A 27,104-nucleotide genomic window follows, 5' to 3' on the forward strand; every position below is an offset into this window, starting at 1 on the left:
CTGCTCGAGCAGTCTGCATTTGTGCATGAAGACTTGCAGAAGCACGCACACACACGCACGCACACACACTTGAGCAGCCCTGGCGATGTTCGAGACGCAAGCAAGTCGTTATGCCACGGTCTGCTGCAGCCAGGAGGCAGCGGTTTGTTTAGCTGTGAAATGGCAGGACTCTCACATTTAGCACATAGGTTGTGCCGAGTGTAATTTGCTGCAGGATGTGTAACTCACTCAAGGTTTCAGGTCGGCGGGGGGCACGTGTTCGTTGGAGGTGTTGCTGTGTCTCTGCTAGTTAAAAGCTGCTCCTCTGGAGAGAGCCCGGCTAACTGCTGCGTTTTTCACTTCACCCACAGGACGGTTTCGAAGCCGACGAGGCGCGGACTCGCCGGTCGCTCGGAAGAAAAAACTATCCCAGAGTGTGAAACTGACAATAAAGACTCACGCGTTTCTATTTGCTCCACGTCGGACCCTCCTATGCATCTGCAGCCAGTAATTGTGGAGGACGACACAATGTTCACACACAAAATGAACTCGTTTTCAGTGGGACTGTCACAGCAAATTCTGCTGGACGATGAATTGTCTCGGAAATTATCGCGATAAATGATCATATTGTTCCTTTGAGACCATTTTCAACTAATATAATGGTTATGGCATATTCTCAAAAAAAATCAACAAACTTTCAATTTTAATGAACATTTAACACTGGCACTGACAGGCATCTTAATTTACCAAACAACAGAAATAAGAAATAAAATGAATTATGAAGTCTTTTGTTATGTTTCTTCTCATAACTTAACTATATAAACTCAACAGAACCTCACTGGAACGTGACTTAGTTTATTAGACATTTTTCCGAAGAACATAGCGAGATCAATGCACTGATCTGGTGACGGATATAAAAGCTGAAGACATGCACTTCCTGTCATCTCAACCGGCCACACTGTTTGTTTGTGAAATCATGTCAAGTCCTGGAGTTTGTAGGAGTGAGCTGCTGTTTATGTTTCATTACTTTTCTCCTGTTTTCTTAGTTAGGGAGGTAAGTTTTTGTCTTTTGGTTTCTTTACTTTTAATTTGGTTAATATTCAGATAGTTTCCTTTTGCTGTTTTCGGCATTAGCTCACTCTGAAGTCATATGCTCCCCTTGTTGTAACATCTCAATCCAAAACTACATCTTTTTACAAAAAATAACATTATAAAATGTGTGTTAACCGCTTGAGCTCTGAAGAGGATGAATCTGTTGTGTTCTGACCTGGCCACCCCTAGACGGGTCGTAGCCACTGCCATTGAGTAATGTATTGCTTTATTACACACATAACATCCCTCAAAAAAGGTCAAGTTGAGACCGAAGCACCAGACTGAACATTTTCTTGTCATTCAGTTTTTGCTGGAAAGAGATAAAATAGAACAACAATAAATTATGCAAGAAGCAGTGATTGAGTTTGTTTCATCATGCGATTGATTCATTTTTTGCTTATTGCCTCATTTTCAACCATTTTTTCCCCTCTTTTGTTACAGAGGTAAACAACTTAGTTAATGGGGCCTAAGAATTATCCCTGAGTTGAGCCCCTTGGCGTGTACATGTATACAAATCTAGATATCCCGTGGATCAGTGGTAATGTGGACCAATCACAGCTGGTCAACCCTACAAGGTGGAATTAATAGATTTTAATGAGGTACGACACAAAGATTGTGTAAATGCACAGCAACACTGAACCCGACAAAAACAGAAACTTCTGTTAATTAATTAGATACACTCTATTAACTTTCACAGTATTAGAAGGTAGAGGTGGACATCGATCATATCATTTATCATTTAGCGTAAAAACTTTCATTGATTGTTATGCTAAATTCCATTTAATTATTTTAAAAAAACATAATCGTCTGTGTTGCCAGGATTATTTAAACAAATTTGACGAATAAATAGAAATAAATGAGAAGCTATGACTAAATGCAGTCACTGTGTGTAGGGATCCAAATAACACTTCTTTATGGGACCGCTGTCCTGATGAAAACTATTACAAATGGGAATGGTTTTCAAGAGCACTATTTGTTTCTGTGACACAAATAACTATCTTACAGTTACTTACCATAAATATCACAGCATTTCAATATCTCACTCTGCCCTTAATGATTCCATCTATAAGGCAAATCAAAGCGGAGCGGCTGGCTCCCCGGGGGGTCCCCTGCCGATCAGGAGATCAGAGGCAGGTTACCCGCTTCATGCTGCGCCTCAGTGGAAGTGGCACCGATAGTTGTCTTCTTAGGAAATCTCCCAACCGAATCTGAGCGCTTCCCCCAGTCAGCAGCGCCATCCGGAGATGAACTCTGAAGGTCCGTGTCGAAGTTAATTGACTGCTTGATGGAACATCAGCATAATGTGTCCTGCTGCAGCTCATCAGTCCCAAAGACCCAAAGCCTCGTCCATAACGAAGCTATAAAAACCCTCGCGTAATGCCTCGGCGGGCCTATATTGGGAACATACAGCCGCTTTACGAGTGTTTCACGGCTTAATAATCTCCATTATTTAAAAAAAATGATGATCTGCTGCATGTGATCCGGTGAACTAATGGCAACTCAGCGGGGGAACCTTCCCCACCTACCAGTCAGTCATGCAAGACATCACATTTGTAACCCGCTGCGCTGTCGCAGAGCAAACAACTATAGAAAGGACTTCCGCTGGAAGGATTAAGAGCACGCTGCTGCCAGAGATAGCCTGCACGTCTATTCTTAGGCGAGATCAGCTGCTTCATTTATCTTTAAATCCACACACGCTGACTTGCTGACACTCTTAGATCGCCACGCATTGTTGAGGCAGCGTGAAGGCCGGGGAGAGCCCAGTACCATGGAGCTTTATGAAACAGAGGTCTTTTCCTGCAGCTTGACCTTTCACCCCAACCTGTGCACTTGATAATAATAAACTAGAGACACTCGGTGGACTCCTTAACTGTTTAACAGAAAGGGCCACTCCCTCTGCTGAGGCGCTGCTCCATTGTTCGAATTCTCCACTGTTAGCTTTGTGGCTTTGCTCTGCTGCTGAACACTGACTATGTTTCCTTTGACCCACATCGTCGTGCAATTCGACAAAACTCAATTTGTGTCATGGAAGCACGGCAATTTAGAAAGTTTTGGCACAAAGTTCTTGGCCTGATTGGAATAAGTGTATTTTTCAAAACTGCAATGGAAATATTTATTGGTATCACAGCAGCCGCACGATCAAAAACCGGATGTTGCCACTGGCGCAAACCGGGAAGAAAAAGACGACAGGAAGTGGCAACTCGAATCCTGAAACTGCTGCCCTGCGAGTTGCTCAACAGGTTGTTGCTATGGTTACCAAAAAGCCCTCTAACCTTAATAAGCTAGCTGTTAGAGGTTGAGCAGCTAAAGCCGTTCCTCTGCCTACGTCTCCCAGAATGCTGTGGTGTTCTGGATCTGAGTTCAGTCAAATTATTGAACATATTATTTGTTGATATTGATTACATGTCTATCGACATAATTGATTAACTGACCAATCCTAGCAAATATAATCAAATATTGTAATAATATTGATTTTGTTTGACCCAGATATTTCTCACTCTTCTTCTTCTCTGTTTCCATGATATACACAGATCTTCCCCAAGCACTAGCACCACTACAAGCTGCAAAAAAGCTATCTCATTTAGATATGTTTTATTTTGAAATGGAATCTGGTGGAAAAACTTGGATGAGTTTTTGTTTCTTTTCCTTTTGCCATGGAGGTCAGAAATGCTGACATTATATGTGGAGGTCAGGGATCCACAGTCACCCATTAATACCAACTATTTGGTGATACTTTAGACTGCCTCTAAGAACACCTATTCACTATTTTAATAGTTCAAACACCAAATATACCTTGATACCTATCAGCAGATTTACAGTCTCCTTCATTTCTGCTCTTTTTTTTTTACAGTCAATCACTGTCAAGGAAAACGAATGGCTCTCCTGGATTGGAGTCTTTGAAAATGGCGATTAATAGCATGTCCAATAGCAGCGCTCTGATGAATTCTGGCTGCGTTTTTTTTCATAATAATACAGAAATGCTGTACAGAAAAAGGCAAGGCTTCACTCTGCCTATGTTTCTCCTGGTGACGTTCACGTCTTCCCTTTTGAAACTGGCATGTTCTCACCAGAGTCACTTTAAGCTAACTTTAGCCTTCTTTTTGGCACCAATGATGGCTTGTCTTTGTGTCTGTGGTTGTGAAATTAGTCCACTCAGATGTTTCCATGTGCTCACTGTTCTCTCTTTCTCTCTCTCTGTCCGTCCGTGTGGCACAGGGGTCCCTTCAGCGTGGTGAGGAGATGCATCAACAGGGACACGGGCCAGCAGTTTGCTGTCAAAATCGTGGATGTGGCCCAGTTCACGTCCAGCCCTGGTCTCAGCACAGAAGGTGAGGCCCTCACTGATGAAACCATCTCTACTTCCTTTGTCTTTCAGTCTATCTGTTATGCCGTGTCCAAGAGTGAAGTGTGCGTGCGTGCGTGCGTGCGTGCGTGTGTGCGTGTGCGTGTGTGTGTGTGTGTGTGTGGGTGGGTGTCACAAAATGCTGTTGCTGAAGAAAAGCTGATAGCCATTCGCATGTTTAACATCTATTCTTATGCCAACTTAATTAGCAAGCCTCAAACCGTGAAAAGCTGTTTGATTATCCAGGAAAAATAAAACATGCCGCCCTGAATCAAGCCTTAAAACTAGGATGTAATTTTTTAAAACTTTGACACCAATCATTTTAAAGAAGCTCTGATCGGGGTTGGATTAGGACATCCGAGGCTTCATCAGCTCTGCTTGCCTTTCTACACACTGGCCTACTTCTCATTCACTCTGTTGGAGTTTGCCCATTCCGTCTGGTTTATTATGTTGTGATTGGACTGGTCCACTGTGGCGGCACTTCTTTGCCAAATAATACCTTGGCCACCTCAACAGCGACTGTTCATGAAACAACAGAGGGTTTCTATCGACTATAATGGTTGACCAGGATTTCCCACTTTGTGTTCCATCATGGCAGACTTTATTACGGGAGTTTTTGTTTTTTAAAGAACTATAAAGACATTTAAGGTATTAGAAAAGCAAGAGCCCTCCCTGGTTTCCTCCCTCGCCGAGCTTTTTATTTTTTAGTTTATTACAGAGTTGTTGTGCACCAGTAATCCTGAAAAGACTGCTGAGTATCGTCTAGACAAAACATGCAGAGGACTTATCCGACATCTCCCACGGGCCAGGAGAGCGACGGAAGGAGGGATGAGGGAACAAAAGAGGAGGAGAGATTGAATTACAGATACTCGCAGGGTGGAGTACGGAGCGATAAGCTTGATACAATGGAGCGAGGAGGAATGCAGAGAGAGCGGCCGGTCTGCTGAAAAGCCGTTTACCAGAGTCCATATTAAGCAGTTTGAGACGCGAGTCTTCTCTCCCCATCATGTCCCACTGCAGTGAACCTTTATTTTACGTCTTTCAGGAAGACGGCATGTGGTGGCAAAATATTGAACTGCTCTTTTAAATGTCAACAGTTGATTATTTTCTTAAATTCGAAGCCTTTGTAGAAGCCAGTTGTCTGTTTTTCCAATGCTGTATTTTGACATTTCAGCCCTGGAAATCTCTGCTTTCAGGTTTAATGGCTAAATTTGGCATCAGATGACTAATCAGAAGAACAGATCTGAAACCGGGTATTACTAATATAAAAACATTCAGCTGTAATCCTCGGCGCTTCAGAGATTTTCCATCTTTAAAGCAGAGTGTTGCTGCTTTAATCAGGGATGAAAATAGACGTATTAGATGCATTACATGCAGGAGCATCTTTGAGTTACTGGACGATGATTTCTTATGTTGGTTGCATCTCTGGATGGTCGGGTTGACCAGTTTGCTTCTCCCCTCTTTTCCTCACATTTGGTAGTAAAATGATAACAAATTTTACTGAATGATAAAATCTCCCAGAAGTTATTGCGATAAACGATAATCTAGTTGCTGTGAGACAATTTTCAAACAATATAATGACAAAGGCATAATTACGCAAGAACACATTGTCAAAGATCAATAAACTTAAATTTGAGGTCTAGTAGAAACAGACATCCGTTTTTTTCCATAAAATATAAATATTTGATTGGAAGACATGAATTTCAAGATGTTACATTACAAAGTAAAATTTCTTTTCAGTCATATTTGATATTTATAGCATTTTATGACCGCTGAAGGTAACAGTTACTTGATTGTGCTGTAAAAATGGCACTATGTGCCTGGAAAACATAAAATGCCGGCCCTTTAATAATCGAGGTGCTGGAATTATTCGATACTTCAAACTTAAATCCTCCAAGGGTATGAATAGTTTTGGATTCATGAGGCAGAAACACCCTGAACACAGCCCAGAGAAATGCCAGAATGCTTTGTGACTTGGGAATGGATTGGTCAACCACGGCTCACACACACAGACACACACACAGACCGTGTCGAGGTCTGTCCGTCTGATGAATAGGTCAGCCCCTTGAGGGGATGAAAGTGAAAACCAAGCTGGAGAATGAAGAAAATTAATCATGCGCCATCAGCCTCTGTGATCTCTGAGCTCTCACCTCTTCTTCCGTCTTCCTCCGCTGTCCTCCATCCTTTATCTGTCTCCCCAGGCCGTCTTCATGTTCTGTTTCTGTCCTGGCTGCAGAAACGGATGGGGATCCCATCTGCTCGTCGCTCGCTTTCTTGTCTTTTATTTCCGTTTAGCAGAGGCTTTCTTGCTGACTAAAATAACCCCGTGCCCTACAGCCTGGTTATGGGGCTCAGTGCCAGCAGAAACATCAAGACAGCTACGTTCAGTCGCCTCTTTGCCTTGTTTACACGTTTCAGGGAAGGAACCATATTGGTCCTGTTCTGTAGCGTGGAAATGAAATTGCTTTTACTTGGATTAGAGTCTAATTTCACTGTGGAGCTCTGCATAAAACAAGCTTCTATATCTTGCTGTAATGCTTCATGTAAGTTAGTAGATTTGAAATAAGATAAAACTAAGATATTTGTACCAGAAATTGGACCAAAATTACACGGTGGGATTTTGTGTTTTTGCAGTGTAAACACTTTCTTAAGGTCATAGCAGCTAACAAGCCGCTGAACCTGAGACTTCACTTAGTTTGTCCAATGAATGAACAGACAGATCTATACCGTCTCTCCACTCTCTTCCATCAGGCGTACAGCTTTCCAGTCGGATCCACGTCTTCCCGCTTTTTAAAACAAAACAGTTTATATGCCAATAATGATGTTGATTACACTTCAGCTCCATGATCAATGGATGCGCCCTGGTTTCGATTGCTCCAACGCACACACACATTGCAGACACATAAAGGCCGTTTAAAAAGCAATGGCAGTGACTTTCCTCAGGCAGTCTTCCGTTGTTCTGTGACACTGGCTCAGTAATTCGGCTCTCGTTTTGACGGAGCATCATTCGGGATCTCCAGCCGGACTTCCGGCGACCAATATCAGCAGCGAGCTCGTCCCGCTACAATAAAAGCGCAGTTTTTAGTGGCATTAGCATCGTGGCAGAGCCAATGGAGGCCTTAGGCTCCCCCTGCAAACTCCCCTCGGAGGACTGGCTTAATGTTAGCGCCGAGGCTCACGGCTTCAGCTAATTAAATGTCACTGCGACTACGTGGTGAGGCTCTGCGGCGTGTTCACTCGCAGCGATGCGTGGGTGTGATTACCAGCTACTCTATAGCAGCTTTGCAGAAATATCAACTCGGCTCCACCTTCCTCCATATTAGTCCTCGTGGCTATAAATCCCCCTCAGCAGACGCAGCCAGGGACACATGGGACATGTCCCTCTGGGACTGGGGGGTGACTGGTGAATTTAGCCAGCGTCCACCTGGACTGAGCTGGTGCAGAAGTGTCAGTCAGACAGGCACTTAATAAAGTTAAGTGCTCTTTGAATAAACTGATTGAGATTGTTCCCGTCCGGTCAGGTTGTAAACACGACCCGTGTTGCTCTGCTCGGCTGTCTGAAGCTCCCACTGCGGCTGCCAACGAACGATGAACGGACGAAGAGATTGTCTGAAGGGAAGGATGACAGCAAGACAGAGGGAGAGGATGTTGGTATGAAACAGAAAAACAAGCTAATCCCTCGCTGTTTGTCAATCATTGTGCAAACCAGGAAGAGGAGAGGCGAGCTGGGACTCTTCCCACCTGATGTGTTGACATTGTTGCAGTGAATGGGCAGGGGGATATCAGCAGGAATGTCGGAATACACAGAGTCAATGTCAACCTGCTGGAGATTGTCAAGAACCAGCTGATTAGCAGAATGGAGAACTTTTCATTGTGCGTCTTAGTTTGCCTCCGTGTTTGATTTGATTTCTGGTTCAGTTAATCTGAATGTTCTAGGTTCTGTTAGAACATCCATATTCTGTATTGTAATGGGGAAAATAAGAGAAGAACCAGTATTGTTACTGGAATGACACCCAATCATCTCATGGTGCTGATGGTTATTGATTAGCGGCGCTGCAAGTGGAAGCAATACACACGGCGGGGTAGATTCTCAGTCATCCAGGGCCTGAGAATCCTAAATGTGTTAGTAGAAGGCAACTGGACTCGACTTGTTCTTTAAAGATATTTCAACCTTCATACAATAAAAAGAGGAAGTGGCTTCAGATTTCATCTTTCTAACACCTACAGCTCTGACTAGTCTCTCCAGGCAGAACTTCAGAAATTGGATATGTGACCTCATGGAATCGTTAAGGACATGTTTGGGTCGTTGAATTATCCCTAATATGTTTGTAATATAGAGTTAAACAGGGGCGGGGTTTTTAGTTTGCTTTCATCTAACTCTTATTCATTTGCCTAGAGTGTCCGGTTTCACTCCAAAACAGTAAACTCTGATCCACTCGGTCTCTGTTCAGTTAATGTGAACTCTAGTGCTGTACGAATGTGAACGCCAAGCGTACCAGAGACCACTCCAAAGCAGGACCCGGACAACAGCTCAAGGCATTGTGGGTAAATACAACCAAAACAAACACGAGTCTAGCACCAGTCTTTCACCAAAGACAACAGAAACATATTACAATCGCTAAAATCGAACGCCACTCCATTTTTGTTTACTTTTGTGAAGAAGTTGCACATAGTGTCTTCTTCAAAGATTTTTGTTTTGTTTCCTTCAGTGGTTCTTGGTGCAGTGCCACAACAGACAATGAGGAGAAAAGGTTTTTCAAAGGGTTTCATACATTGCAGTGTGAAAGGGAATCACACCAGCTGACAGTGTTGCAGCCTTGGTCCCAAATCAAAGCAGAGTCTGCTGGACTTTGTGCGAAAGACAACAACTTTTATGAACCAAGCTCGAAACGGTGTTTGCAGCGTCAGTTAAAACCAGCGACTCAGAGCTGGGCTATGGTGATGCACTGCTAAGCCTGCAGGACAGGTGAAATGAAAACACATGGCAGGAAGCAAAGTGAAGCCTTTAAGGATCATGATCAGAACTGAGGCTCCGAACGCTGTTGTTGTTTTGTTACTTTTGTCCAAAGAGAGAGAGAAAAAACTGTCTGTTTTCATCTCTTTTTTTTTTTCTTGAGCAGGAGGTAAGAATGATTGATGGTCTCATAACTGTTTTTTCTTGTGTAAATATTCCAACTTGTTGCGTTGTTTCAGCATAAAATCATAACACAACTGGACGCTGGCGTCGCTGTGTTCGGTCCTTCTGCAGCAGGTTCCACAAACTGCCAGCGTTTCATTTATTCAGCCTGCAGTGGCCTCAGCAGAGAACATCTTACTGTCAACACCGGTGGATGAAAACAGGCCTGAAAAGGAGGAGGAGCAATTTGCAACACAGCGTGTGAATTTAGGCGTGTAGTTTTCCACCACTCCACGGATGTACTTACTTCTCAACAATCCTTAGGAAAGTGAATTATTACAGATAATAATTTCCCAGAATCCTTTTTCTTCCTCTCCTTCAAAGTCCAGACCAACCCTTTAATCCCTGCCTGAATGGCAGGTTATTACTGTCGACAACTTTTGATCTGTGAAGGGAAACGTGTATTTTCCTTTCTGACGCTTTTTGACGTTTTTTCCGTCAAGTCCGAACGCATCAAAAAAAAAAAAAAAAATCCCTTCAAATGGGCTGTACACTGTGTGTGCCAAGAAAGGGAGAGAGCAGTGCGTGATGCAGTCGCCACAAGGTTATTAAAGTTGCGCTCCTCCGCTGCAGCTTTCTTCTCTTTGGAGCGTCCATGTGGACACAGTTGATTTAAAGTTGCTCCTCCGCCAGAGCCTCCCCTAATCGCTCAAACGCGCCTCCAGACGCCACCGCTTTCATCCCATTTTACATGACAGAGCAATTTTCCGTCGGCATCAGAGTCGGTGACGGTACATCGATTCGTCAGAGCTGCTTTCCCCCCCCCCTTCTTCTTCTGCCATCGCAGATTTGCTCCCGTTAAACATCACCTGAATATCTGTTGGAGTAAAACTTGTTTTATTCCCTCACTCTGCTTTTGCTCTCCTGAGAATCTGAGCTGTGTCTGCTCGGTTTTTATCCCACTGTCATGTCTCTCCCTGGTGATCCCTCTAAACAAGCAGCCCGCATTGTTCTGTTCAGCTTCACTAACCCTCCTCCATTAACCCTCCTCCTCATTACGAGCCAATTAAAGCGCCATACACGCTCTGTGCTGGGCTGCAGCCAGGCGATCTGGAGTAATGGTGTGCATGCAAACAAACGGCACTTGAAAGCACATAGGAGAGCTGAGGGCTGCTTGCGTTTTTTTCTTTTTGTTGTTGCATGAGACCCCCTCCTGCCGATGAGTCATCACGGTGGGTCTTTAGGAGCGCGTGTCTCATGCTGAGCTCTGCGTTTTGCATCCATAACAGCTTCCTAAAATATAGGCAGCTCTTGTGCAGAGGTTTGTCTGTGAATAAACGGCATCATAAACACAGGAGAGTGTCAGGCTGCGGAGACGTTTAAATCAGGTCCCGTTTATTAAAAACAAAACAAAAAGCCACTGTGAAAATAAGTTTAAAGTGAAATGAAGTGACGCAGGAGAAACGGTGGCAGAAGGTGAGCTGATCAGTACAGCGTCCAAAGCCGATACTGATATCGGGAATTGGTTTGATATTGGCTAAGTTGCGATTGTGGGATTATACCGGCAATCGATTTCAAGTGCTTCTTGAAATCTCCAAGAAGCACTCCGCTCCATCATTTAGTCCACTCCAGTGCTTCTATCCAACAACTCTTGCATCTTGCTAAGAACAAACGGGTCAATTATTCTCATACATACATCTGGTTATTGACTATTGTTCTGTTTTTGAGTAATATCACTTGATCAATGCTTTATAACATTCAGAAATAAGTAATGATAGCATTTGACCCGGACGCGGCGGCGAAACGTGCGACCCAAACACGGAGGCCTCAGTCCTTAAGGTCCTGGGTGTCACAGGTTCGAGTCCCAGCCTGATGACTTTTGCCGCGTTCCTTCCTCCTCTCTCACAACCCACATATGTGCCTGATCAAACGAAGGCCTGAAAAGAAAAAGAGTATTTAATTCTCCCCTTGTTAAGGTATTGTGCCAATATTGGTAACAACCAATTTACAAAGCTGCAAAAAAACACCTTCCAATGAAGTCAACAACACCTAGCAACAGGGTCAACCGTGCCTAGCAACAGGGTCAACCACGCCGCCTCACTAAGATGAGAATTTCTCGCTCTGAGCCGCTCTCAGCCGCCAGAATCACCCCTGAGCCAGGACTCGTTTCTAAAGTTGTAAATCAAGTTTATTTCACTGGGATACAAAAGGTTATTTTGGACTTGTGAAGTAAACGACTGGAGTGGAGGAAAGGAGGAGCTCTGTCTGACTCCTTCACAGTTCGACAGCAGCTGACCGGGACGCGTGAAGCAGCCAGCTGTTTTACAGCTGTTCTACTAGAGCCGTTCAGATTCTGTAAATCTTTAAAGGTTCGGCTTGGACCAGCAGCAGAGAAGCAACTGGAATGTGACCAGAAAATGTTTGCTTAACTTTTCACAGGCTAATCAGTTTGGAGGCAGCGGTTCAGTCCAGACACACAGAGTGTAAACTTTTATTGCGGCTCTTTTTATAAGGTCATTCCAGTCCTTTCAAAGGTCACAATTTAGTACAGAGAAGGAGTAAATTGATCTCTTTATGCAGGGGGAAGGAGAAGTGTCGCAAGAGATTGGAAGAATTGATGTAGGCAGAGAATAATCGTTATCTATTTACCCCAAAACAAGAGCTGAATATCTCTTCATTTCAAGCAATCTTCACAGCAGTCAGGTGATAACAAGCAGCTGCCGGATTGTTTTGGAGGCTCCACATTAAAGAGGCTAATGAAGCGAGAAATTGTGGCGCTAAACTCACACAGCATGATCAAAGCGTTTCTCATCATATTTAGCCAAATGCTTTTGAAGTGTGTATCGCCCGTTTTGGGCCACCAGACGAAATAAGCAGCTTGGATTTGAGACGCAGGAAAATGTTTTCGGGTACCTCCTGAAACTACTCGTGTTTTTGTTTTGTTGTTGTTTTTAGGGGGTTGTGGGAGGCGGTGGAGCTTTCGGCTCCAGTCCAGAACCCGAGTCCTCTGCACGGGGTTCGCTGCGGCCTTTGGAGCCACTTTTAAACCCGAAATGTGATATTTAGTTGTTAAAGAAATCACAAGCGAATGTCTGAAAGATCCAATAAATAGAGATGGATAAAATGAAACGACGGAAATAAAGTGGGAGTTTTCTGTTACTTGAGTCGCGTTTTTCGACTTTCTGTCTCACAGTTTTGCTTCTTCACCCTTTTCTCAGTGCAGCTCTAACAAAGCCATGAGTGCTCACTGTGTTTCTTGCCTTCTTCTGTGTTTCCTCAGATCTAAAGAGAGAGGCCAGCATCTGCCACATGCTGAAGCACCCTCACATCGTGGAGCTGCTGGAGACCTACAGCTCCGACGGGATGCTCTACATGGTGTTTGAATTGTAAGCCCTCGCTGCCAGGTCACATCTGAAGAGCACACAGACAGGGGGATCAGTAGTGGGGAAGAAAAAAAAAACACAGAGGTGGATATCACAGCGTGTTTCAAGTAGAATGAGGTGGGAGTCAGAGAGGCGTCCACGCAGCCAGGCAGTGGAAGAGGAACATGAAGAAGAAGTGTGTCCTACAGCGGTTTTATGTAATCAGCGCTGATATGGGAAAGCTCGTTAGCCGAGGACGGTCGGCGGTGAGAGAAACGGGGAGAGACAGAGCGGCCTCGCCGAGGAAGAAAAGATAAGATTATGATTTCACACTCGCTGCCACCTCCCGCTTCTCTAAAAGCCGCGCCTTCCCTCTCTCCTTTCTTTCTCTTCTTTCTCCTCTTCGAACTAATTCCTTTATCGTGTAATTCTGTTATCGCCTCGACGGGCAAAACGCTCGCGCCGCGCCGCTCCATCACGCGCACAGAGAGGGGACTTTGAAGGAAATGCAAGTGAGCTCCATTTAAAGGGATTTTCATGCTTTCGGAGCGTTGCGTGTGTGTGTGTGTGTGTGTGTGTGTGTGTGTGTGTGTGTGTGTGTGTGTGTGTGTGTGTGTGTCCAGAAACAGGTGCAGCTAACAGTTGGGATAAAGAGCTGCAGCAGAGCACAGTGGCTGAGCTCCACCGTTCAGCCACCAGCTCAAGTCCCTTTGACGCATTTCTTTATGGCCACTTTCTTTGAGATTACTGCCGACTAATTGTTGGGAATAAATAATTCAGTAAGACTGTATGAGTGCAGATGTAAAAATAAAACATAAGGAGCAAATTTTTTTGACAAAAAGCTCAGAAATTTTTTAATGAATCTCAAAAATGTTCCATAAGGCACTTAGAAATGTCTGAGCTCAAAAAGTAGCAAAGTTGCGACGGGAAACTCTTGAGTTTGAAAAGTCAAAAAGTTTCGACTTTAGAAAGTCAGACAATTTCCTGAAAAGGTCAACCAAAATTTTAAAAAAATATGTCAAATTAATCTTAAGAATTTCCAATTTTTTCTTTTTTTTTTTTTCTTGTTTCATTTTTTCGCCTTTTCCAGCCCAAAGATTCCCAAATTCCCAAGTTTCTTTCAGAAAATCTTTGAGATGAATCTAAAAAAATTTGAATTTTTGACAGAAATTCCATCCATCCATCCATCTATCTATCTATTTTCCTTCCACTTATCTGGAGTCGGGTCACAGAGTAGGGAGGCCCAGACTTTTCTCTCCTCAGACACTAGTCTTGAGATTCCGTGGGAATCTCAAGGCGTTCCCAGACGAACACGTTCCCTCCAGTGTGTCCTGGTTCTTCCCCTGGGTGGGATGAGCTCACAACACCCCACAAGGGAGATGTCCAGGAGGTATGAAGGAGCAGCGGCTCTGCTCTGGCAGAAATGTGCTTTTCCTTTGTTTGTTCCCTACCTGCAATGACCCTAATAAGCTGTCTTATCAAAAAGTGCCAAAACAGTAAACATATAAGAGCAGCTCTGCAGTAGAATTAAAGCAGGGCAAGTTATGAGTGAAGCTAAAAGCAGGAACTAAACTACAGGATGATGGCTTCAGTGTGAACTGTTTTCATACCCAGCAGCTTATTGATCTCAGAGGATGTGAAGAACCTCAGGTTGCAGCTTTTGTCCTGGTGGATCGCTCATTCAAGTGGCTCCAGAGGGACTGGGTGCTGAAATCCCCATCTCTCTACCACGAGAGTTTACTGAAGAAATCTGAGATTAAATCAGATTAGTCTGGCTTTTGTGGAGTTTATCCAAAGATTAACTTATTTTCTCTCCCCGTTCATCTAGTCATTAATCGTTGACTTAGACGGAGGGATCTGTTTCTCACCGCTCTTTGTGAAAAGAGCAAACAGTTCGTCGACTGATGAAGAACTGTTGATTGACAGTTTTTCAGTTCCAGTTAATGAACTCGTAACATCTGCTCAGATCGTCCTTTACTGTTGTAGTTTGTCAGCCAACCAGAAGAGGGGGCCGCTGGTCATGACAATCCAAAGCTGCTAGATGACATGATGTGTTGCACCGTGGCTATAAAGCAATGGACAGGGTCGTGAACATTCCTAAGATAACACTGTGGTGTTTAAATGATGCTCAGATGCTGCTAACATGTTCCCAGAGGTCCTTTACGCCCAGATGGAGCCATTGGCACCAGGCGGCATAGATCCATGATTTCATCTACCAGAATTTCCCAGCTGACATTCCAGGAGATTTTCTGTGAATCTGTGTGAATGTTGGCCTTGACTAAGTTTGCACACTTGGCTCTTGATTTAAAGACATCTGTAATGTCTTTAAAAAGAAAAAGTGGTCATAGGTCAAAGGTCTGAAAATCAACCACCTACCGACCACCTCATTAGGTCACATTTCCACCTGCACGGTTGACAGTAAGTTGCCCCACTGTTGCCAAATTAGAAACTTTGTTGCTGAATCTAACAATGTTCTGGATTTTTAAAAAAAAGGACAAAGTTGGTACTGGCCAAAATGGGAACTGGCAGGTCAGACTTTGTAGAGATCGGTGATCGCCCTAAACGCAGCACGTAACTTGAGCTCCGTTAGCTTCAGATCTCATGTAATTTTTCTTTGTGCAGATTTGTCCTGAGTTCAGACGTGAGTTTAAAAACGTTTCCTCTGTCTGTGTCTGTCAGCATGGACGGGGCAGACCTGTGCTTCGAGATCGTGAAGAGGGCAGACGCTGGCTTCGTCTACAGCGAGGCAGTGGCCAGGTGAGCATTGAACTCTTCGCTTTTCCTTCAGAGTCAAAGTGTTTAATTCTCCTGAGACTTTTTTTCTTTTTTTTTTTTTTTTTGCATTTTGTTACATTAAAACTACAAATTTCAACATGTTTCGGGGGAATTGAGGGAAATGACATGCGGGTTTCTGATTTTTGTTGAAAATGAAACTTGTTAAATGTGGCATCCATTTGTAGTCTCTTTTAAATCTGTTTGAATGCTTTCAAGCCGTTTACGTCATCAGGTTGAACAAACGCTGAATATACACTAACTACATGACTCCTCAATTTCAGTCATTACATGAGGCAGATCCTCGAGGCGCTGCGCTATTGCCACGACAACAACATCATCCACAGAGACGTTAAGGTACCTTCATCTTCCTCATGCTTTGCTGTCATGTTTAGACGTCCTTTGTTTCCTCTTTGCTCTTCCTCCACACATTTTGAACCATTGCATAAAAAAATTTTTAAAAAAAAACGCTAAATATTTAATAATATTTGTGGGGAATTAAAAAGTAAACTATAAAATTGCAGCAAATAATTAGGGAAGAAGCTGTTTTCTATTTGTTTATATTTGTTATTTTCAACTTTTCCATACACAAGCAACAAACAATTCTGAGAAAACAAACAGAACAAAATGAAAAAAGCTAATCGCCAACAATATTGGCGATTAGCAAAAATAACTTACTTAAAAAAAGCTGACTTAGCTCCGCCTTCCAGCACAAAGCTCCTCCTCAAAGCTGCAGTTTCCAAGCCTCCGCCCCATTCAGCTCCTTCCGACTAGCCAGCTGCAATTAGCAAACACCTGGTGGAACTGTGCATCTGTTGAGCTCATCACTGGAGTTACCTGCTTTGATGACTTCCTGAAGGCGGAGCTTCAGAAGAAGCAGCAGTTTTTAAAGAGACAGAGACCCAATCTCAAGGTTTTAAATTGCAAAGTAAATTTTTTATGTCGTATTTGACGTCTTGCATTTTTTTCACAACAGAAGGTAACATAGTTACTGGATTGTGCTATAATGACAGTTTGCGCCTGATAAACACTAATACCACCCCTTTAACAGTTTAATGGGTTTCATCGATAGATTCTGGCACACTCTAAACGGGTTTGGTGAACAACTCTGTTCTCACTGTGGCTTTGTGAGCTTCCTGTGTTTCTCCGGCACCCTGAATGTGAGTCTGACCCTTTAAAGGGACAGACTCACATTCAGGGTGCTCACAAAACCAGACTCGTTAAATATGGATCAGGGTTCCAGTCTTTTCACGCATGAAAGTCAAAGGATTCATTTAAAGCCCCTGACGGTCATAAGTCCTTTTCTCCACTGTACTTATCTCTCCCCCACACGCTTTGCCGAACGCCTCCCCTCGGTGGCACCTGCGTGCATCCGTTTTCTGCCGATGTTTTCCCACCATTAGATCAGATTAAATCTGTTTAGTGGCCCGAGTCGTGGCAACCCGTTGTGAAGGTTGAACCATGCTTTTCTGGGACCTCGCGTTCGTGCTTCGACGCACCGTTTCCTAGTCAAGAGCAGAGCCGAATGTCGAATTTGGAAATCACAGGTGAGAGGAATCTGAAAACGCTGCGGAACGTTTGATGGGAAACATAAATCCCGCACCCTCGCTTATCAGCAGCAGTGGGTCTTTTATCTGCACACACACTGAGGTGAGCGGCTCTCCTGTCGGATGGAGCACAAGTACAGAGGGCTTTGCACTTGCACTGGATATCGAGGAATATAACTGCGTCTGTGCAGGAGGAGGGGGTTTTGCACCACCGGTTGACTGCTTCTCTTTTTTTTTCTGCCACTAGTGTTTGCTGCAGATCTCGTTGTTTTGAGTGATTTCAGCCTGCCACCTTGTTTTTTGGGGGGACTTTAGTTTCCAGAAGGGATGATTGAAATAAAAGCAAGTAAGAACAAGATAAAAAGTGATTAAAATTGAAAATTGGATTTGGTTTAAAAAACAAAAAAAAGACAAATGTTATTTTCCAAGCGTGCTCGCCCAGCCATAGCACTATCACCACCCTGTTTCAATGGCCATTGGACCAAAGCCTATTTGTTGTCAACATCATGTTGCATTATTTGAAATTAATATTAATTTCACTTTCTACTAGTTTTTAGATATTACAGATATTACTGTATTGGAAGGGAAAGAAGTGAATCGCTGCGACCCGAGTTTATTCCCCCAAACATTTTTTTCCTTACCTGCGACTTGTTAATGCAGCACCTTCTCATCTGAAACGGTCCATTGCTGTGGTGGATACAGATGTTGACAATACTGATATTCCCATGTAAAAAAAAATAAAAAATTGTGGGAACATAAACGATTGGGTTCTTTTGCAGTTTTTGAAGGCAGCAGTTTTGTGACCCTTACAGGCCCAGCGCCGCCCAAATGCCACATTTGGGCGGCGCTGGGCTAGAATGGCTAGAAGTGTGACTGATGGAGGCGAGATGCATTTCCCTACAGAACATGTGAATGTCAGCTGTTTGACAGGAAAAAATGGCCTCAGTCCACTTGGACCTCAGAGCCATGTACTGCCGCTGCTCATAGGATCGTTAGTGGTGTGTGTGTGTGTGTGTGTGTGTGTGTGTGTGTGTGTGTGTGTGTGTGTGTGTGTGTGTGTGTGTGTGTGGGGTGGGTGTGTGTGTGTGTGTGTGTGTGTGTGTGTGTGTGCGCGCGTGCATGCGTGAGATGATGGGTGGTTTTGTGGCGGAGCTAACGACTTCTATAATGGCATCCAATGATCCTTGAGGTGTTGACCGTGATGCTCTGTGATTGAGGGTTCTCCTTCAGTCATGCATCAGGCAGGTAGGGTCAGGCGCTTCGAGAAATAAACTTTTGTAGGGTGGGGATTTTTTTTTTTTTTTTTTTCCATTGGTTCGGTTACCTCCTGTTTTTATTCATTGTTGTTTTTTTTTTTACTTATTTTGGATATTCAAACTATCTTCAAGTTCCGGTGTGGCGTGTTCTTCACTAAATTAAAGTTTATTGGACTTTGTGAGGGCAAACTTGCATTACTACGCTATTATCAATGTATTAGTTGAAAATTGTTTCAGATGACAATATTATCGTTTATCATAAATCATTTTTGGAATAATTTATCGTCCAGATAAATGAATCGTGTCAGGCTTGCTGTAGCTTTTGATGTGGCCTTCTGGACTCTATAGAGGCACATCAGTAACATAACCGTTCAGAACGTTATTTTATCGCTCAAATCGTTCTGCATACGGCCAAATTTCTGTCAGTCATTTCTGCTTTTTGTGATTCTGCGAAAGAAGTCGAACTGTTAAATGGAAATACACAAGAAAAAAAATACACACCTCAACCTTTAAGTATAACCCTTCCTTATCTGTCAGGTTTCATTAAACCATCAAAATGAGTTGATTCATAATTCAGTGAATCATCATCATCAACTGTCTTGATCAGTTTAATCTGCATTAAATTAATGCTGTCAGTCACTGTGGTTTATTTCACAATAAACGTTCACTCTCTGTGGGTCAGGTTCATGGAGAACTTCCTCTTTTTTTTTTTTCTCCAAAGAGTTTTAGCGGCGCTAGTGGCTCATATTTCTTACAGTAGACAGACAGGAAAGAGGGTGAGGAGAAGGGGGAAGACATGCAGCAAGGGTCGCCGGGACCGGGAGTCGAACCCGCAACGTTCGCATTGAGGCCTCCAAACGTGGGGCGTGCTAACCCCCTGCGCCACCACAGCACACCCTGATCTTCTGCTTTGTGGTTCTGCTTCAGACATCTTGCATAAACATTCAACCACTTCGCTCTTCTTTCCCCTCTTGTCATGTTACAACAGCGAACTCCAGCTCGTATTGTTGGGATTTTGCATGAAAGAAACAAACCATGTCTGTACTATTTTTATGCATTTCAACTATATATAAGGTTTTGAACTGTGTGCAGTCAGTTCTGAATATAGGGGATGTTTTGCTGTAATTGTGTGTAAATACACATTTAGCAGCACAAACTGATTAACGGTGTTTATCAGATGTTAATTGGTCAGTTGTTTTTTGTTCCGTTTCTAAAAAGCAATCTTCTTTTATTCTTAATTATGTTTTTCATCATCAGAGAACAAAATGTCATTCACCTACTGACCGGTTCTGAGGATTTTCAGCAGCTAAGAGTGTGTCTGATTTAATTAGGACGTCTGTTGACTCATTGTGTGGGCGTTTGTTGTGAATTGTTATTGTTCAGTGAAAAAGAGCTGAATCTGGATTCAAATTCGTTTTAAACGTTAAACCAGAGGTTGTCGGTATTTTTTGGCTCTTTTACGTGACGCCTTCAAGTCGGGTCAGACGAGCCTTCTTCTACGTGTGGCTTGGTGATGGTGCTACCTCTAAAGGCTCAGTTATGTCCATGTGCAGCTGAATTAGGTTTGAAGTGAGAAGAGATCAGATTCATGTATTAGGAGTCAAAACTGAAAGATTAAGGTAGAAATGCTCCGCCACAACTGAGGTCTGGACTCGACCTCAGTTGTCGAGTCCAGCCAACTGAGGACTCGACAACTGCAAGCCCCTAATCCGTGGATGGATTAGGGGCTTGCTATCTTGCCAACCCCTAGAGTCTTGTCAAAAATTGAAAATGGTGTTTGAGATGTTGTTTTTTGTAAACCCATGGGCTAATCGACAGATGCAGTGTGCAGTACTGTAAGCACAATACCCAACTTGGCTTGTATCAGGAAGTGCGTACTATGGAATCTGACTGAACCTTTAAAATGCTATAGGAACCACGAGAGAGCTATGAAATACCCAGTTTTAAATAAAAAATTTAGCCAACTGTGCTAATCAACAGAAGAACAGGACATCACTGAGTCTTTAGCAAAAAAGCAGCAAAAAATATGACTAAGCCAGTTCACGGCTGGTGAAAATAAAACTTCCTCAATGGCATTACAGGCCTCCGAACTGAAACTTACAGAAACTATATGGGGTGAACAGAGGAGGAGACCGGACCCAGGACTTTGGACCAATCACCACAGAACAATGGTTCCAGATTCTCTCTCCTCCTGTTCCAACCTTGTGAAGCCTCAATGTGCAACGGAGTTGGACAATGAGACAAGCACATTAGAAGAAGGTGCTATGCTCAGATGAAATGGCATGAACGACAGAGCTTCATAGATTCCTGTCATCCACGCACCAAAACACACACACCCACGCACACACACACACACACACACGTTCAGTACAATCGCACTCAGAGTAATTCCTCATTTATTATTTAGTTCCGATTACTGAACAAGCTTTGTGACACACACAAATCAAATATTTATAACCTGTTGAACATAGAGAGGGATCAACATGTCTCGCAGGTTATACAAGGAAAGGGACCAATAGTTGTTAGAATAAGACACAAAAATGAGGTCAGAGGTCAAGACTGCCGGATAGTCACCCTGAGCTGAGAGGAAATGAACTTTCAGATTATCTTTGTTATCATCTAATAGCAGAACGATGCATATCAGATCACAAACATAAATAGGCAGACAAACTGTAAAAAAAGAAGAAGAAAAGAATAAAACAAAAAAAGAGGAAGCTGTATACATAAGTGCAAACTTCCCACTTCTTAAATATTTGTGCAGGTCGTGAAGATTATTTTATGTTTAACATGGGAAGAAATATCTTCTTATAAGTTCAATAATCTGCGAAAGGAACGAAAAATTGATATGAAGAAATGATTGGCTTAAAGCAAGCTAAAATATCTTGCTGAAAAGTTACTTGTTAGTTTTTGTTTTATTTCAAGCACATGAAAACTAGAACATACTAGAAACTAAACCAAAATTACTTGGTAAGATTTTGTTTTTGCACATTTGCAGAACTGAACGTTGTCTTTATTTTTTAGAGCTCGATGAAGATTTCCTGTTTCAAACAGGAAAGGACTATGCAGGGTTTGTCTAGTACTATGTACCTTTAATGAGGTACAAACTGCTAGAAGTGCAAAAAAAATAAAAAATGTAAATATAATTGTGTTCCAAATTGTCCAGCAGGACAAGAACCAGGCCCTTTGTCCTTATGTGTCCGACTGGAATCGGGACAGAGAGGTTGCAGAAGCACTGGAGTGTTTCTTTTTCAATCCAATAAGGACTTTGATTCAACCATTGGTTGTTAGCCTGTTGATAAAATTAGTAGATTAGCTCAAAATGAACAAGTCGGGCACCACCTGATTATCAGGGATGTAATAGCCACATGGTTCAGTCTCAGTTATTGCCTATAAATGTCTGTCTGCTGAGGCTCCAATATTGAAATAAAGATTAATGAAGCCCAGCATTCTTCAAACAGCAACACTAAATTATGAGACAGCTTCTGTACACGAGTTTATTAACTAAAAGAATACAACCTACAGTTAAAAAAATATACTAAAAAGTAAATACCAAGATCTCACCAAATCCTGTTGCCTCTACCAAAATGGCTGATTAAACAGACAACCAGAAGCTAGTTTAAACATTGCTTTTTTTCTTTTTTTTTTGTTTGCTATCTCTTTCAAGTCTAAGCACCATTAGTAGCTATAATTGTTTTTGAGCACTTGCGGCTTGTCAAGGCTGACCGTGGCACGAACAGATCTTTAGCTCGTTGTAGAGCTATTTCAGATAAGCTAGCAAATGAAAAAAATAAATAAATAAGAAAAAGATTTCAAAATATCAGTAATGTAGACAAGCTCATCATATCAGTGATGAAACCACTCAGTGGAGTCAAGTTTGAACAGTTTGAATCACCGATAGTCTTGGCTCCTGCTTGTTTTCGCTCATGTTTCTGGACTCTCAGTACCATAGCAAACCAGAGCCATCCATCCGGTATGCTAGCTCTAAGGCTAGCTCCGTTTGGAACAGTTTTTAGCATCCACAACGCAAAAACACATAGAAATACACAATGAGGCAATACTTAAGTTGCTTTTTCCTAACTAATTTACCTCTGTATAGACACAAACCTTACTTCAACAGTTTCTAAGAACCAAAGATATTTATGGTGAACATAAAGGGCAGTGGATGGGAGCGCTGTTTGCGGCGCCACGGTTAGCCTCTTCTAGCTAAGAGTTGCTTGTCTCTAGCTAAGGGAAAAAAATGGCGGCTGAGGCTCAGCTGCCAGGGTTTTATTCCTTTGATGGAATAAAATAGAAGACAACTTCTTTCATCGACTGGCCTGTTAATATGATGTTGCATATTCACTCAGTGAAACTCCTCCTCCTGCTAAATGGAAATGCATTGTGGGATTCATAGTTCTTATTTCAGTCCCTTTGATCTTCTTCAATGCTGGAGGCACAGCACACATGCATTCTGTCCCATGTTGGACCTGTTGCATCTCTGCGGTGGTGTTGTGACATAAGGGGCATTTTGGGGGGAAAAATCCTAGAACACCTTCAGCTTGACTTGTTGGTTCTTCTTCATGTTGTACTGTTCTCTTAATTAGTGAGAACTAGTCCAGGCACATCGTATTTGTCGCACTTGAGCTGTTAACTTCTTTCGCAAGCTAACACCTCACTCGATAAGATCGCATTTCCTTCCCCGATTTTTTCTGTCTTCTGATTTGCACTCCCCGTAGTCGTCCATACCGTTTGCCCTTTGTTAAAGTCCAGCCTCTTGTTCCGTAGAAGGCTCAGGGCCTGCTGACGAAAGGTCCTGTCCAACAGGAAGTACATCACGGGGTCAGTGGAGGATCTCAGAACGGCAAGCAGAAACAGGCAGTTCTTTAGCTGGAGAGAGAGAGAGCAGAGAGAAGGTGATGCTATCTGCTTTCAAGTGAGAGATGGAGGTGGAAATCAGTTACCTCGATGAAGACGCTCAGGGGGTGACAAGAGGTGGAAGAACAGGATGGGTGCAGTGAAGAAGACTGATAATGAGCCAGCATGATGAAGATGGGTTTGAAGATGTGATATGGCAGAAGACACACAGACAGGACAACCTGCACAGTTAAAAAAAAATTAAAAATTTTTTTAATTTCTTCCTTTCAAAGCTACCAGGATTTCTATTCATCCCATGCCGGTTTAGAGCAGATCCTTCCTCACAATGAGTTCATGTTGGTTTCTGTAACAGATTAACCAAAATGGGGGTGTGGGAAAATGTCTACACGGATCAGAAAGACGCAACATTTGCTGATGGTTTTCAGCTAACGTATCTTTGCTAATCACCTAGTTGCCAAAGTACAATATGTGTCAAACCATATGGTGTCACTATGCAACAAGTTGCTGTAGCAGTATTCACATGCTTTTACTGAGTGAAGAATAGAAAAGAGATTAAAAAAAATCTAAAGCATATCAGTTCAGAAATCTACCGTTTACACAAGAGTTGTCCTTCCACTCGGAATTCCGACTTCCCAATAGGGAAAAGCAACTTCAATTCCTCCGAGATTGGACTTCCCACTCAGAAAGTGGGAAAAACTCTAACTACCCTCAGTCAGGATTTTAAGGCGGTTTCTCGCAGCAACAGTTGAAAGCTGAGTCGCGAAAGAAAACTAAAGTCAGTGTCACGTTACACTGAACAAATGAAAGTGATGCTCGCTGATGAACAGCAAAGCTTAAAATCATGTTGATAAAATGCAGTGCAGACAGTGCACTTTGGTGTCATTATGTTCAAATTCTGACATCTTCAACTATGTTAATTGGATCTCCGTCATTTATGGTCAAACCCGGCTCCTGGTTCTGTCTTCTGAGGCAAAGAGAAAGCCTCAACAGTGTTGTTTCAGCTCTTTATTAAAAAAGTCTTCTGCAAAACCTTCAGAAGCTCCTAAAGATCATTGGGCTTTTGAATAAAAGTTTGATGAAAACTGTGTTGCTTAACCATGACTCGAGACCTGAAAGTTTGACTCATCACAAACCAGAACATAATGACGATGAAACTTAGTTCTGAAAGAACTCATAGTCACCTGGATGACCACAATGTTTCTGGAAACCCGCGCCAGCAGGTTCTGTGAGCTGGTGATGTTTGCGTTGCGGCGCGAGCGTTTGATGTGCTTCAGGACGGTCACGTACGAGACCAGCACCAGCAGGTAGAGGAGGAAGAACAGAATTACAAGGGAAACACTGGTGGTTGAAGAAACGCTGCCTCCTATTTCCACCACCAGGCTGTAGCACACCTCCTCACTTCTTGTAGCTTCGTTTATAGAGTAGTAAACAGTCACCGGAACAATGGCGCCCACCGCCACCACCCATAGAATGGCGCACACCCCGTTTGCGAATGAGACCCGTGTGAGGCTGGAGAAGAAGCTGTGGGGCAGCAGTGAGATGCAGGCGCTCGGCCGGGAGGCGTGGGTGTTCCGAATGAGCACAGCGAACCGGCTGAGAGCCACCCAGGTGAGGATCAGGAGGCTGATGTAGATGTTGATGTGGAGCACAGGGGTGATGCCGTGCAGGACTATCTGACACGGGATGTCCCTTATGGACCAGTGCATGCCCACGGCGAAGTACACCGCCAGGAAGGGCACCATGATGGCCATCAGCAGGTTAGAGATGCTCAGGTGGGTGAGGTAAATGTGTGTGGGGGAGATGGAAGGGATGCAGCGCAGGAACACCCACAAAGACAGCAGGTTCCCCGGCAGAGCGGTGAGGAAGAGGAGTGCGTAGATGGAGGGGAGGAAGTAGAGAGTTGCTGCTGAGGGACACAGGGGACAGGAGGCATTATGGAGTGAAAGTTGAGACGATGGGTCCTCCATTTAATCTGAAAGAGAACAAATGGAGATCAACTTTAAACAAAAGTCTTCATAGTTCTTTCCCGTTTTTAAACCACAAACTTATTTATGTTTGATTTAAAATTAATATGAATGTGTCAAGCAGCTACGATGTTGTGTGAAGTGAATGGAAAAGAATAGATGATTTTCAAAAGATTAGTATCAAAAAGTAGAACTTGCATTTGTATTCAATCCCGTTGTTGAGAATGTTGAGTTGACACAACCAGTTGCAATGATGCTACTCGTCACAGCAACTTGAAATGGGACAGGAACCTAACTGGCTCCACAGACTTCCCATCAACCATTAGGACTGTGAGAAATGAAGCAATCTGTCACGAGAAATGTAGAGACCCGATCTCTTGACTCTAAAACTCCAACCCTTCACAGACAGTACGTAGAGAGTCTGTGCAGCTCACAGGGTATGCATGGTGTTCCCAAGTAAGTGGGAGCACGACATGTGCAACATACAAAGTGTGTTAGCTAGCTGTTTTGTCTTACTAAGCACTCAGAGGTTCATAAGAGAGCCTTGGTGAACAAGTATCTAACATTACCTGGTCATGGAGTCAGAAAGAATCAATGTAACTTTGACTCTTTTGTCACTCTGACATTTAAGTAAAGTGTTTTATAGTTAAAAACAGGATGTGGTCTTCTTGTGTGTAAATTTGAGAAGCACTTGTGGTTGTGGTAAGGTCGTTTCTGTATCATGCCGGTATAGCAGAAGATAAGAGTGTTCAGAGACTGTCTGTCTGACCAACACACGCGCACACTGTCTGTTTTTGTTTGTGCTACGGGAAATTTCTATTGTTTTTCTTCATATCGCATTTTGGATGTCTTTTATTTTCCAGACTCGATTTAATTATAATTAATAAAACATAAAATTGGAAAAAAAAATAAATTAATTGTAATAAGTTGATCCAAGAGCCAAAGACACAGACTGGGTCTACTGTGTACAGCAAACCAGTAGACCTCCCGGTTGAGTTTTGTTATTTAGCTACTGAGAGTCCCTCTATGTATTCCTGCCTCTTGTCTGCAAGAGTGTTTAGGTTAGCATGACTCCTTTCTTTCCTGTTACAGAGAAAAACTTTTACTTTAAGGGAAGTCAGAAAGAAGTTGCCACCAGTTTCAGGTGAATCCTTTTCTGGATCAAACATGAACTCTCTCAGAGTTCATGAACTCGCTGACAGCCCAGCGATTGAGTTAGGATCTGCTCTGACCTCTAACCCAACGCAGGCTGGCAGAAAGCATGGCAGGTTAGAATGAACGTAATTAAAACCACCAATCTTCTTTCTCTATTGATGTTGCACGTCGTGCTTAAAAACAGGTTTTAGCAAAGTCATTCTAGTTGCCCAACATTGTTTCAGAGGGGAAGAGCATTTTTCTAACTCTAGGCTGGTGAAACGAGACGTGCACTGGACACCTCAGGGGGATATTGGAGGAAAAAGTAGCATCAAAGTGGTGCTAGCCTAAAGGATAAGTTAATACCACAACAATCTTGTGCTTTTCTTTTCACCTGTCAAGGGACAGCAGATTGTCTTATGCTAAAAATTGGTACGGCTCATCAAATGGTGACATTTGTTTGAACTGTACGTTCAAACAAATGTACGTTGTCCCCTTTCTAAATAAAGTTTATCACTATCAGTGACCTTACAGAAGCAGCTACCTGTCAACCTGAGGTGGGTCGCGAGGCCATTTTTAACCCTTTATACTCCAACATTATTATACGTGAGGTTAAAAGACAAAAAAGATCACTGGAAAGCCGAGCAGTACGATGTTGAGACAAATGTACAAAAAACAAAACTGC

At 43.0% G+C, this 27,104-nt stretch overlaps 2 protein-coding genes across 15 annotated transcripts in view; one reads left to right on the top strand and one right to left on the bottom strand.

The window, feature by feature from the left end:
• Nucleotides 1–27,104, top strand: part of caska (calcium/calmodulin-dependent serine protein kinase a) — a 115,831-nt gene that overhangs the window by 37,921 nt on the left and 50,806 nt on the right. For all 14 annotated transcript variants that reach the window (XM_055059744.1, XM_055059743.1, XM_055059751.1 and 11 more), the window contains exons 2-5: nt 4,288–4,400; nt 12,811–12,916; nt 15,572–15,649; nt 15,949–16,021. In XM_055059744.1, the coding sequence (XP_054915719.1) occupies nt 4,288–4,400; nt 12,811–12,916; nt 15,572–15,649; nt 15,949–16,021 (370 nt within the window). The remainder of the gene's footprint in view (nt 1–4,287; nt 4,401–12,810; nt 12,917–15,571; nt 15,650–15,948; nt 16,022–27,104) is intronic.
• On the bottom strand, nt 22,531–25,294 carry LOC129379134 (probable G-protein coupled receptor 82). The gene is made up of 3 exons (XM_055059760.1): nt 24,503–25,294; nt 23,408–23,542; nt 22,531–23,333 (listed from the first exon to the last, which is right to left on the bottom strand). Exons 1-3 carry the CDS (start codon nt 25,286–25,288, stop codon nt 23,094–23,096), a joined length of 1,161 nt encoding a protein of 386 aa, XP_054915735.1. The 5' UTR covers nt 25,289–25,294; the 3' UTR covers nt 22,531–23,093.

Source organism: Poeciliopsis prolifica, unplaced genomic scaffold, assembly GCF_027474105.1.
Source record: "Poeciliopsis prolifica strain line A6 unplaced genomic scaffold, Auburn_PproV2 SCAFFOLD056, whole genome shotgun sequence".
Classification (NCBI taxonomy): domain Eukaryota; kingdom Metazoa; phylum Chordata; class Actinopteri; order Cyprinodontiformes; family Poeciliidae; genus Poeciliopsis; species Poeciliopsis prolifica.